The sequence below is a fragment of the Telopea speciosissima genome, chromosome 11 (genome assembly GCF_018873765.1).
Source record: "Telopea speciosissima isolate NSW1024214 ecotype Mountain lineage chromosome 11, Tspe_v1, whole genome shotgun sequence".
NCBI classification, from domain to species: domain Eukaryota; kingdom Viridiplantae; phylum Streptophyta; class Magnoliopsida; order Proteales; family Proteaceae; genus Telopea; species Telopea speciosissima.
Genome location: NC_057926.1, coordinates 42,727,586 through 42,740,203, shown reverse-complemented (window position 1 = coordinate 42,740,203; position 12,618 = coordinate 42,727,586). Strand labels below are relative to the sequence as shown.

Here is a 12,618-nt window from a genome sequence, read left to right as displayed (position 1 = left end):
TCGGGTTACAAATCCTTCTCACTTCCACAGTACGAAGGGAAGTCCATAAAAGCCTGAACCACACTCAAACCCACTTCACTCTCTCTCTCTCTCTCTCTCTCTCAGAGCTGGCTCTGCCTCCTCCCTCCCCCAACGTGATTTCTTTTCTGAGCGTTTCTTGGCTGTTTTAATCGGAAGAAAGAGATGTCGGAGGCCGCCTCGAACGCCGCCTCCGCGGCGAAAATGTGTTCTAGCCGCTCCTCCCTCCAGGAGCGAGGAAAGCCTCCAGTATACAAAGAGTATGACATACTTTTGAACAATGATGTCTATTGCTGTAAAGAATGTGGGATGATGGATGGGAAGATCAAGAAATACGGCTATCAGAAAACATTTTTCGCAAACGAGCGCGACAGGGTGGAGGTATTACCTGCGTGTTGTGAATTTCTGTAGTTTCTTGCAATTTAGTCGCTTATTCTGAAATGAAATTCCTCATTTTTGGAACACGGATTTAGGTTTTAGTTCATATGATTCAAACCATCTGTAATTTAATTTGGAAGTCTGAATCTTGTGCATTTTTTTCAATTTATTGTAATTTCTTGTTGTCTTTCTGTTCTTCTTTCTTCTTCAATTTCCGTTCTTCTTTTTTTTTTAAGTTTCTTGTAGTACTTGGCAGGCTAATAACCCTTTTTTTTTGAAAAAAAAAAAATTCTTGTAATGTTATTTTATTGCAGTTTATTTTGTGTTTTGCGCGGACAATTTCTTAAGGTTTTTGTCTGTTTTTTAGGTAGTAGAATCAGCAGAGCAGGTTGGAAGTCAACCCATTACTATTAGGTTCGTTAATGTGTAAGTTTTCTCCTCTTCCTCTTACTCTTGCAAACCCACCAATCCCAAATCCCATAATCTTCTAAATTTTATATTAATGCAGCGAGAATATATGTTTTAAACGCCGCCCTGTTCCTCCATCAAATCAAGAGGACCGTTCTCCCTCGTCATCTTCAATATTCTGCCAATACTGTAACACAGAAGTAGGGTCTAGAGACCCCTTCACTGGATATTATAATTTGAATAGGTAAGTTAGATCTTAGATATTGTAACTGGATTAGTAAATATGATGTCTGCTTTATTTTCTTAATCTTGTTCCTTAAACTTAAAATTGCAGGACTGATGTAATCCGCTGGTGTTATGGGCTTAATTATGGCTGATTTAATGAGAGGGAGAGAGGAGAGATTGTGTTCTATTTTAATAGTGGCTTAGTAAGTAAAGTGTCTGTTTTGCTATCTCTCTCTCTCTCTCTCTCTCTCTCTCAGTCTCTCTCTCTCTCTCTCTCTCTCTCTATATATATATATATATATATATTAGATGATCTTGTGACTAACTATGAATCTTAAATTGCAGGATTTTGGCTGGCCATACTGGGGGGTTGTTTGAGTTGATATGATCCTAATTCGTTGGACATATGTTTGTTTTTAGCTGATTAAAAGAGAGAGAGATGGCTTTTTTTTTGTAATACTGTACACTGTATATGAAATTTGGGCGCCAAAAAGGGAATTCATTCAATCTTTTTTAATTTTTGCAGTCTAATAATTCCTTACTCTGGATTTGCTAACTATGAGACAAATTCCAAGTCCCAACCCTGGGCCATTAGCTTCACATATATGGGGCTAGTTCTGGGCCTAGAATTTGTTAATTTTGAAACCATAACCTAAATGGGCTGATCGAGCCCCAAACAAAGCCCTACCTGGAACTGGGGATAGGGAGGGTGTAACTTGGGGATTTGTTCATGTATGATTTCCCTTTTAAGGAAATAAAACATGGATAAACTCACCTTCTCTATGTTAAGGCTAATGGAAACCTCTGTTTCTTTTTGTCCATCCTCAGCCAGATCGGCCAACTGAAGCTCCTTTAATGTGAAAATGTAGTCAAGGGTCCATTTCCCATTCCATCGATTATCTGATGTTGAAATGTAATCTTGTTCAGATCATGAAAGCAAACATTATTATATAATATTAGGTAAGTATATATAATCAAATAAAAGATATCGATGCCATATGTCTTAAGGGGGAGCGTGGTTCCTGTGTGTGTGTGTTGTGTGGAGGCTAATGAGAGCGCATGCATAAGCATCATGGAGCAGGATTTCTGCCTTTCATAGGGGTTGAGGCAATCATTTTACCCCCATTTGTGTCTGCGTGTGGGTGATACATTTTCCCACAAATGACTTTTCTCCATGTCTTAATAATGGTTCTTAATCTCGATTGAAATTTGCAGTTGCGACCGAGATATCTTCTTGATTTCTACATTTTTCGAGACGTAGCTAAGATTGATTCTAGATCGTTTTAGGTTTCAACAAGGTTCCACCATATTTTGTATATTTTGGTGGTTTCGATCAATTTTGATTAAAAAAACCAAAAGGAAAAGAAAATGCCACCTGGTCGTGCAGCGCACGCTTCCCCTGTGCCGTAACACAAGGGTATGCAAAATGATCGTCATACCCTTCTAGAACCTGGGAAATAACTAGGGTGCGGGAGTCATTTCAAGCACCCCTATTTCAAGGTGCAGGAACAACGAGTCCGACACGACCAAGATGCATTTTTTCACCCTAAAAAAATACCAAGTTTTGACCAACCCAAGTTCGATCGAAAAATACTAAGCTTCAACCAGTTTTGATAGTTTCAACCAACCCATGACATTTTGAGTTTGACCCCACAAACAAAAAAAAAAAAAAAAAAACCAAAAAAAACCAAAAAAAAATCTTCTACAGCCCTAATCTTAATTTGGTGGTGCACTGTAGTGTGGGGGGCTTGAGAGCTTGACACATGGAAGATGCGAGATCCAACGGTACCGAGTTCGAGAAAAAAGAAAATAAAAAACAAAACTGCCTTTGCATCGAACTCATACCACCAGATGCCCGCACTACGGAGGATTTTAATCCAAAAATATACCATCGAAACGTAAGAAATTTCGATTTTCACCAAGGTCGTAACTGACCTCAAAACCGAGATTTAAAACCGTAGTCTTAATAAAGTATCACAGTGCATGATAAAGCACTAAAGCCCCAGAGTAGTGGAGCTAAATTTGATCAAGAGAAAACAAGATAAAATCCAGCCAATCTCTCTCTCTCTGTGTATCATAGCAAACATTGATAGAGAGATGAGGAGAAAGGAATTACCAAGAAAAACTGGAAGAACAAGTAATTAGAACTCAAAGTGAAATAGAACAGAACGAAAGATAGAAAAGCAGATTCAGAAGGAGGTAATGCTACCAGAGAATCACCATTTTTCCTGGAAGCAGCAGCAGCAGCAGCTTTGATGGTAGTGGAAGAAATCCTTGACTGGATTTTAAGGATTTCAGATCCAGGAGAAGAAGAGTAAGGGGAGCAGATTGGGTTTCTTATATTTCTTGCTGACATCCAACGACTTGCATTTCCCATTTTCTCTATCTTTCTCCTCTCATTCCAAATATGTGTGTGATCACCAAATTATTACTCATGCCTTATCTTCACATAACGAACGGTTGGCTATATATGTGGAGAGCATTCGTTCTTCATTTATTGTATAAATTTATACTCCTTTTTTCTATTTATAGACAATATAAAGTACGATATCTGATCAATTCATTTCCGCAAGACGCTGCTCTACTCTCTTCTTTGGCATTGCCATTCGAGGGAGATCGCCCAGTGACACGTCAAAAGATATGGAATTTCCGACCAAGTAGTTTAGATTGAAATTAAGCAATTGAGACCGAAAGCATTTAGAAACAATCATAAAAAGCTATTCTTTGCCAATCCGGCTATAACTATCAGTATGCAAGGGAAATTTCTTAGATCCACGAGATAAAAAAAAATAATTACAAGATAAGTATATTTAAAATTTGTTTTACATTCACAAATACAAATTTTGAAAAGATTTACCTAATCTCCAAATTAGTTAGTTTTCGTCCCGCCCAACAAGAAAATAGAACTGAATTTTCTAAAATACCCTTTGACATCACTTTTTTCCATAATTTAAGCCTAAAGATAAGCAACAACAATAATTAATACTAGATAACTACAATAGATTTTTATTGAAATCACTCTAGAAAATCCCCAACAATTAATACTAGATAACTACAATAGATTTTTATTGAAATCACTTTAGAAAATCCCTTAAAATATAAACTCTAACATAAAGGTTGCAAGACACTCTATTCATGCGTCACTTTCAAAGTTAGAAACAGTGTTGTTTGTTTGTAAAATCATTAATCATAGAAGAAAATATTAATTTCCTTACAATCTTCTCACATTTTAATTTAAGGTTTTTTGGTCATACATTTTTATTCAAGTTAAAACAATTATTATAGATAAGTTTTAATCCATTATGAATGATGATCGGGGCTGCTATGGGCTTTCTGTTTCAGGTTTCATTGATCTTAGAACAGCTACTTGTTGGGATCCCGACGAGGTGGGAAAGAAGAGGAGAGAACCCAATCCAACGAATAGGGAAGAAGAAGGAACCAAGGGGGAATTGTGGAAGTGAGATATCGGTTAAGTTAATAATCCTTATCTTTAGGCTTAAATTATGGGAAAAAATGATATCAAAGGGTATTTTAGGAAGTTTGATTCTATGTTCTTGTTGAGCGGGATGAAAACTAACTAATTTGGGGATAAGGTAAATCTTTTCAAAATTTATACTTGTGAATGTAAAACAAATTTTTGATATACTTATCTTTTAATTATTATTTTTATCTCGTAGATCTAAGAAATTTCCCCTTTATATAACGGGGGCTCGCTTTCGCCCCGCAAAGAATTAGGCGCAGCCTCTGATGATAACGACAAAAGCGAGAACTGACTTCACCGCCAGGTTGGTTGCTTGTTTCAACTGGACAAGCCATACTTCACACCGACCAATCAAAAAGAAGCAAAATTCGAACCTTCATTTCTATACTCGGTTCGAACACTTTATTTGGGCAAGGTCTCAGATCTACTAAGATCTAGCGGGGGAACAGCTTCTTGGTTGTAAATCAGCGCGTGCTAATGCGTAACGGTGGTTGTAGATCAGCTAGCGCTCATCCGTTGCTTGTTCCCTCTGCCCGATCATCCAATTCACATCCTAGCTTCCTCTAGGCTCCTCCTCCAACTTTCCTTGTTGTTCAGTTTTCCCTTTGAGGTGGTCTGCCTCATGTAGGGCATTCATGGTGCTTGGTTGTACCTTGGTTGGCACTCGACCGAAATCATCGACACTAATAAGTGACCTAGACCACCATCCTCTAGGAACTCTATCATAAGCTTTTCCTAAGTCAATAGAGACCATATAAAGATCCTTCTTACATTCAAAATATTTTTATTAATTTCTTAAGCAAATAAATAGCTTTTGTAATTAAACCAAATTTCAATATTAATTTCTTGCCTTAGGTAGGTTTTCAATTACTCTCTCTCTCATTACTTCATAATATGATTAATTTATAAGTTTTATTCTTTTATAGTTATGATAATTTTGAATATCCCTTATCAAAAAAACAATTTTGAATATCACATTTCTTTTTATAAATTGAGTCACAATTTTTCTAGCTTGTACATTCATTTAGCATTTTTCTTGTGCTGATAATTTTATTAAACAACTTAGTAATTATCCAAGTTATTCTACAAATTCTTAAACTCTTCCACATCTCTATTAGAATATCATTTGGACTTATTGCTTTACCTATTTTCATCCGTTTTAAAGTTTTATTTACTTTAGACATTGCAATCTTGTAATATACTATTGCATATGTTGTTTTCAATTAGTAAGTTGATATCGAGTTCAATCCGACATAAGGTCAATTTACCATGTATTTATATACATAATTATGAAAAAATAAATAAAAAAATGTTCTTTTAATGATTTTGGGTTTTTATCGGTTTCTTGATGGTTTTATATCGATTTGAAATCGGTTTTGGTTTGGTTTTCCATGTTCGATCTAGGTTTCGATCAGTCCAATGCAATCTCTTTTTTAATCCGTTCCACAATATCTCAAACCGAAAATGATCCAATAAGAAATTGGTTCGGTTTAATTTGAGCTTTTGGTCAATTGTGATGGCTTGACTGATTGATTTAACATCACTAGATTTAATGATTCTAATCTAACGGACCCTAAAAGGTGGCTGTAAAAATTGACCAAGGAAAACTTGATCCTTTGTATTATATTGGTAATCCTTAGAAATCACCAAGTACCACAGTTTTGCAATATCAAGTGTAAGGGAAAATTATCACCTCAAGTGCACCAAAAAGGTACATCTAATGGTGCATCTTAAAGTGCTTTCGTTTTAACACTATCAAGTGTAAGGGAAAATTATCACCTCAAGTGCACCAAAAAGATACTCTGATGGTGCACTTTAAAGTGCTTTTGTTTTAAAATACTCCCCAAGTGTATGTGCACCGTCAGATGTACCTTTTTGGTGCACTTGAGGATGTACTGTACTTGACGGGTTAGCTAAAGGTTAAGTGAGTTCATTGATCGACCTGCATCCTTTCTTCCTCAAAGAGATCCAATCCAGATCATGGTTTAAGGTATAGGGATTGTATTGTCCATATTAGGCGATAGTACTGGTTTTGCAAATGATCGATCTTAATATCGTGTCATAGATATGGTATGGATAAGGGGTAAAATGGTCTAAAAACTCATTTTTAAAGAAGAATTAAGAACAAATTTGTCTGATTCGATCGATCCGTGTCAATACCCGTCTGATACAATATCAGTTTTCGAGTTCACCGATAGCCGTTCCGAAACCATGATTCAGATGGTGTGATCAGATCAAGATCAAACCCAACGCATAGAGAGCCTAGGGAATCTTCAAAACCTAGGGTCCTAGGACCAAGTTTACAATGACAGGATCTTTACGAGGGGTGAGCTTCAACTCTTAACATTTACAGCAGAAGGTTTTACATAGGGGAGGGTTTTCATGCACGATCGCATAAGGCTGAACGGGTTATTATCAAAGAAATGAGTAATTGGATGGAAGACCATTCCTCTATCCTTAAGATTGACGATGTACTGTAGGTTTTGATTGGGGCGAGTCACTCAAGTGGAGTCAATTTTGGAAAGCCTATTCAAAAGTTGAGTAGACTGGGTCAAGATAAAAAAATGACGAGACTGGATCATAAATCGTCCGAGTCAAATAAGACTCAGTAATTTTACCATAGTCATGACAAACTCGGCGAGTTTATTTGTTTTTAAAAAATTCATATATAAAGCAGGGTCACTTAGAAACCGAGTTGAATAAAATAGTACATCCATATTTTAAAACAATAAGAACCCTCAACTCCTCGACTCCCTACTCTTGTTCAATGGTAAATACTCAAAATATATTGATGTATGATTCCTTTCATTTTTTCTATCAAAAAAATGATTCATTAATTTGTTTTGTGGTGTTCTCATATTTATTCTGTATTTTTCTGATTTTTTACTAATCTATAAATATTTATTGCATTAAAAAATTACAAAAAACATGGCTCGCTCGTCTTGATCGGGTTTGACAAGCCCAATTCCCCAGGTTTTTCTGAAAGATGAATCGAGTCATCAAACTTGGTTTTCTAACTATGCTTGGGAGATAATTTAAGATTCCTTCAGAAAGATAAGAATGGATGTCGATATGGTTGCAGCTTGAGATAAATTTTTATCATGCACTGTTGGGCCACATTCAGCTGCTTTTGCAATTCTCGGATGACTTGCTTCTCTATCAACCAAATCTCATTCAATCACTTAGGCTACATTTGATGCATTCTTGGAATGCATTCTAGGTTGATTTCATATTTTGGGATGATAAAATCAGGAACCGACTTGCATTCCAAGAATGCATACCAAACATAGCCTTAAACTTTCGTAATTCTTGGAATGATAGTAGTGTTGGTGGTACTTTTCCATGCACGACCCTAAAAGGAGTTTTTTTGGTAGAAGAATGAGGTCTCATATTGTAACAATACTCTACCTAAGGAATCCATCGTGCCCATTCCTTATTCGATTTGATCACACCAGTTTGGTCATCAAATTGGGGGTGGTAAGGGGATCTGAAATTGGTGCCTTGAAAGTTGATGAGCTCATTCCATACAATCTAAAAACAATTGTTTTAGACATTCCACACAAATGCTTTTAAGCATTCCATACAATCTAAAAACTTGCTCAAAAAAGAATTGGGTTATAGAGGTGCTCTTGAATAAGGTTGTGAGATAAGACTGATGTGAGAATTTGAAAAGCCTATCTACAACCACAAAAATAACAGAATTCCCCCTATAATTTGGAAGACCTTCAATGAAATCCATGGATAGGTCAGTTGTAAGAGCCCCATTCAAGGGAAAATTTTCACTTTTCCCTTTTAACAAATAGTTGTTGAGTCCTTCAAGGATTCAAAGTAATCTCTAGGTGGTTCATATACTCTTCCCTAGTTTTACTGTTTTACTATAAATCAAAATATCATTGAAGAAGACTGAAATTAACTTATGGAGATAAATTTTGAACACCTCATTCCAGTTTATTTATTTTTCGAGGGATTTTTAGCTGCTCCATTTTCTACATGCTCCATTATCCCTTAGATTGCAGACACATGGCATTCTTAAATCCTAAGGTCAGATTTAAAGGATGTCATTCACCCACCCAACCCTAACCTAACCCGTATTTACCCAATCTCTCTCTCTCTCTCTCTCTCTCTCTCCTGCAACTCTCGGAGACGACAAATTATACCAGAGCGACTACTTCAATGTTGACAACGGCTAAGAAGACAATTCGGTAAGCAAAGCTTGGATCGTGGCTGCGAGCATCGGAGCAGTGGAGGTATTGAAAGATCAAGGTATCTGTAGATGAAATTATATCTTGAGGTCACTGCAACAACACGCCAAGAACAATAAGATCCTTCTCACAACCTAAGAAGGTTTCTTCTTCTCAGGCGACTACTTTAATGGTGAAAACGGCTAAGAAGGCTCGAGATCAGAAATCGACGCAGTCGCTCAGGAAAGTTATGTAACTCATGCTGGGTCCCAACTGAAATACTTTGGAACCCTTTTTTTCCCCTTTTCTTCTTTCGATCAGGAATTCCTTGATGAGTGTGAGATCTTAAACCCTAGTCGAAATACTAAGGGCCACTCTGTCTTTGGTTCCATTTTCATCTTGAGAAACTATTTCTGGACAAGAATCTGTTCTAATCCTCCTTCTTTTGGTACTAATTCTGTTACCAATACTTGAATAGACTTTGGATCTAAATTACCCAGAGTTCTGAATCTCTACAGAGATGCAAGCTTGGAGCTTCTAATTATTGGGATAATTTACCCGATTCTGCTGAGTTCATTTAAAGGTCACTAGGATTAATTCCATAGACAGCCCCTCTAAGTATATGAAATATCACAGACATACCAAACTTTGGAAAAATATCAACCTTCCCCCTAACGTTAAGCCCAGTTAGCACTTAAAGTTGAAATGTCCAATTTAACCCCCAAGTAGTTATTTAAATAAATTAATCAACGAATTAAATCCCATCCTCCCATCTTCTTCAACTTTCTCTTCTTTTTTTTTTCTTTTTTCTTTTTTTTTGTAGTTCTTAAATTATTCCCATTTACTGTATAAAATCAGACAGCAACTCCGGCATTAGTTAATCCACCGACGGTAAAGTCAAATACACGAGATCGATGGTTCTAAGCATTTGTTTGTATTGTGTTCATAAAAGAGAGAGAGAGAGAGAGAGAGAGAGAGGGGGGGGGGGGGGAGTGGAGAACCCCCCGGAGTCTGGAGATAGCCTTCGGTAGAGGTCTTTCAATTCCTAAAGAGAAAAAGAAAGATTTCCAGATTCAGGGATCCTGGAAACCAATGACACCGGCGGAGCCCATTCCGATGAGGTTGCAACTGATCTCGGCAGAGAGGCAGGACGAATTGGCTGGAATCAATGGGATTCCCTGTTGGGTTCTGTCAAGAGGCTCCCTCTGCAAATGGGGCATTGTTCTCCTGGTCTAGGCTGCACCTGGACTGGTGTGGAGGGTGCGCACTGTACCTCATAACCCTCAGCACCGTTGACACCGTTGGTATGTACGCCATTTTGTTCCTCGCCAACAGCCACGTCAGTCCTATGAGTTGGCAGTTCCTACTAAACATCTTCCTCGCTCTCATCACTATCGCCGCCGTTGCTCCTCCTTTCTCCCCCTGCTGTCCCATTCTTCCCATCTTCCTTCAGTTGTTCCCAATGAAGAAGAGTGGAGCAAAAAAAAAAGGGCAATTTTCGTCATTCTATATAAGGTATCGACCACCAACGTATAGCGTAGTCCAAAAAAGTCTTATGCTATATGAAACAGAAAAAGGAAACAAACACAGAATACTCTGCCCATCTGCCATTGCCATTTGCCAGATGAAAACGAAAGCAAAAGTTGCAAATTGGCGATAGACGGAGAGGAACACAAACAGAATTTACCAATTTCATCACAACAAAAGGAAAACACAGAAAGAGTGGAGACTAGATTGTAGAATACATATAGAGCAAATTCTTTTTTCGGCCATTTCCTAATTTTTCTTGATCCATCCACCAGAAACTTTGTTCAGTTCTTCCCATCAGCAATGTTAGGAATAGTGAATTATCATTAATTGTATCTGTCAATGAGAGTGAATATAAATACATGTACAACCCTAGCTAATGAATTACAAATAGAATAGGAAAGTGATATCACATGTGGTGGAGTATCCTAATGGAGAGGATTACAAGAGATTACATAGATTACATAAGATATGGCACATAAAATATGAAACAAGTTTCCTAGTTTGAGAAGATCTCAATATTATCCAATACACCCCCTCAAGATGAAGGGCCAGTGGAGCGGACCTTTAGCTTGTCCCGCAAGAACTAAAACCGAGTAGTCGACAGGGCCTTGGTAAGAGCATCTACAATCTGATCTGTGGTGGAAATAAATTGCACCTGAAGTTGCTGATTGGCCACCCGTTCCCGCACAAAATGAAAGTCAATCCGATGTGTTTTGTGCGTGCATGGAACACGGGATTGGCCGAAAGATACGTAGCTCCAATATTGTCACACCATAAAATAGGAGAGCTATGGAGCGGGAAGCCCAATTCTCGAAACAAGGATTCCAATCAAATCAACTCAGCCGTTGCATCTGCGAGAGCTTTGTATTCGGATTCAGTAGATGATCTAGAAAAGGTTTTTTGTTTCCGAGATTGCCAAGAGATCAGGTTGGGGCCTAGAAAAATTGCGTACCCCCCAGTAGACCGGCGATCCGAGTCATTGCCTGCCCAATCAGCATCTGAAAATGCCTGTAGCCCAAGATTGGTAGACCGTTCAAGCAAAAAACCATGAGTGCTGGTGTGCTTAAGGTAACGCAGAATGCATTTTACCATGGACCAGTGATGGTTAGTAGGAGAGTGCATGAACTGACACACCCTATTAACTGCAAAGGCCACGTTAGGATGTGTGAGTGTAATATATTGGAGTGCGCCTACTATGGAGAGATAGCGCTTGGGATCACTAAATTTTTCACCCCCTGAATCCGAGGATGAAGAGACTGCCATAGGTGTCAGGATTGGTTTGCACTTCGTCATACCAGCACGTTGTAGTAAATCACGAATATAACGTGAATGAGATAATAGAAGTCCTTTAGAGTGGATCGCCTCAATGCCAAGAAAGAAGTGAAGAGGACCAAGGTCCTTAATAGAAAATTCATTCGCCAGTTGCTGCAATAGTGCTGTAACCTGGGATGCAGTGTTACTAGTCACAATTATATCATCTACATAAATTAGCAAATAAATAATCACCGAACTCGACCGATATAGGAACAGCGACGGATCGGTCTTGGATGCGACAAAGCCCAGACCAACCAAATACTGTGAAAGATGTTGGAACCATGCCCGTGGGGCTTGCTTAAGCCCATACAGAGAACGGTGAAGCCTGCATACATAGTCTGGATGAGTAGGATCCTCAAAACCTGGGGGTTGAGCCATGTAAACTTCCTCTGATAGCATTCCATGCAGGAATGCATATTTTACATCCAATTGGCGAAGGGCCCAACCTTGTGATACAGCTAGAGCAAGGATAGACCGAATGGTTGTGGGCTTCATAACAGGGCTGAATGTTTCGGAGTAGTCAATGCTTCCAAAATTTAAAAATAAAAAATGAATAAGTGGAGAGAGAAAGAGAGAACCGTGTGTGTGGGCGTGTGTGTGTGTGTGTAAACGCAGCGGGACAGCTCAAGGAGGTGATCTGATGAAGCCGAATCCCGCAGAAACAAAGGATTGCGTCGCGTGTCTCGTTGGGTTGTGGAATGTGGATGTTGCGACTGAGAAGCGAGGTTTGCAGCGAATTCACACACTTCTGCGAATCGTCCAACATCATAGGCCCATTCGATGACGACGCCGGAGCTGGTGCCGGAACCTGCAACGCCAACTTAGCATGCGCCATAAACAACCACGCCACTAGAACGGGACAGCAACGGCTACTGTCAAGAGACTCCCTTAGCAAATGGGGCAGTTGCACCCTTAAGGGTATTACGATAAGTTCACCCCGTGGTAAGGGTAATTTCATCATTATAAAAGATTTAACAGCAACTTAACTACACAGACTTAACGGAGTGGACTAAGTTAAAATAAAAACATAAAGTAAGGGTAGTCTATGATATTTTTCAAAGTTTGGTATGATCGTGATATTTC

The 12,618-nt window shown here is 38.4% G+C and overlaps 1 protein-coding gene across 1 annotated transcript; it reads right to left on the bottom strand.

The window, feature by feature from the left end:
* Positions 1-11,049: 11,049 nt before the first annotated feature.
* On the bottom strand, positions 11,050-12,370 carry LOC122645151 (uncharacterized mitochondrial protein AtMg00810-like). The gene is made up of 2 exons (XM_043838487.1): positions 12,282-12,370; positions 11,050-12,061 (listed from the first exon to the last, which is right to left on the bottom strand). The coding sequence occupies exons 1-2, from the start codon at positions 12,368-12,370 to the stop codon at positions 11,050-11,052; spliced, it is 1,101 nt and encodes a 366-aa protein (XP_043694422.1).
* Positions 12,371-12,618: the final 248 nt, after the last annotated feature.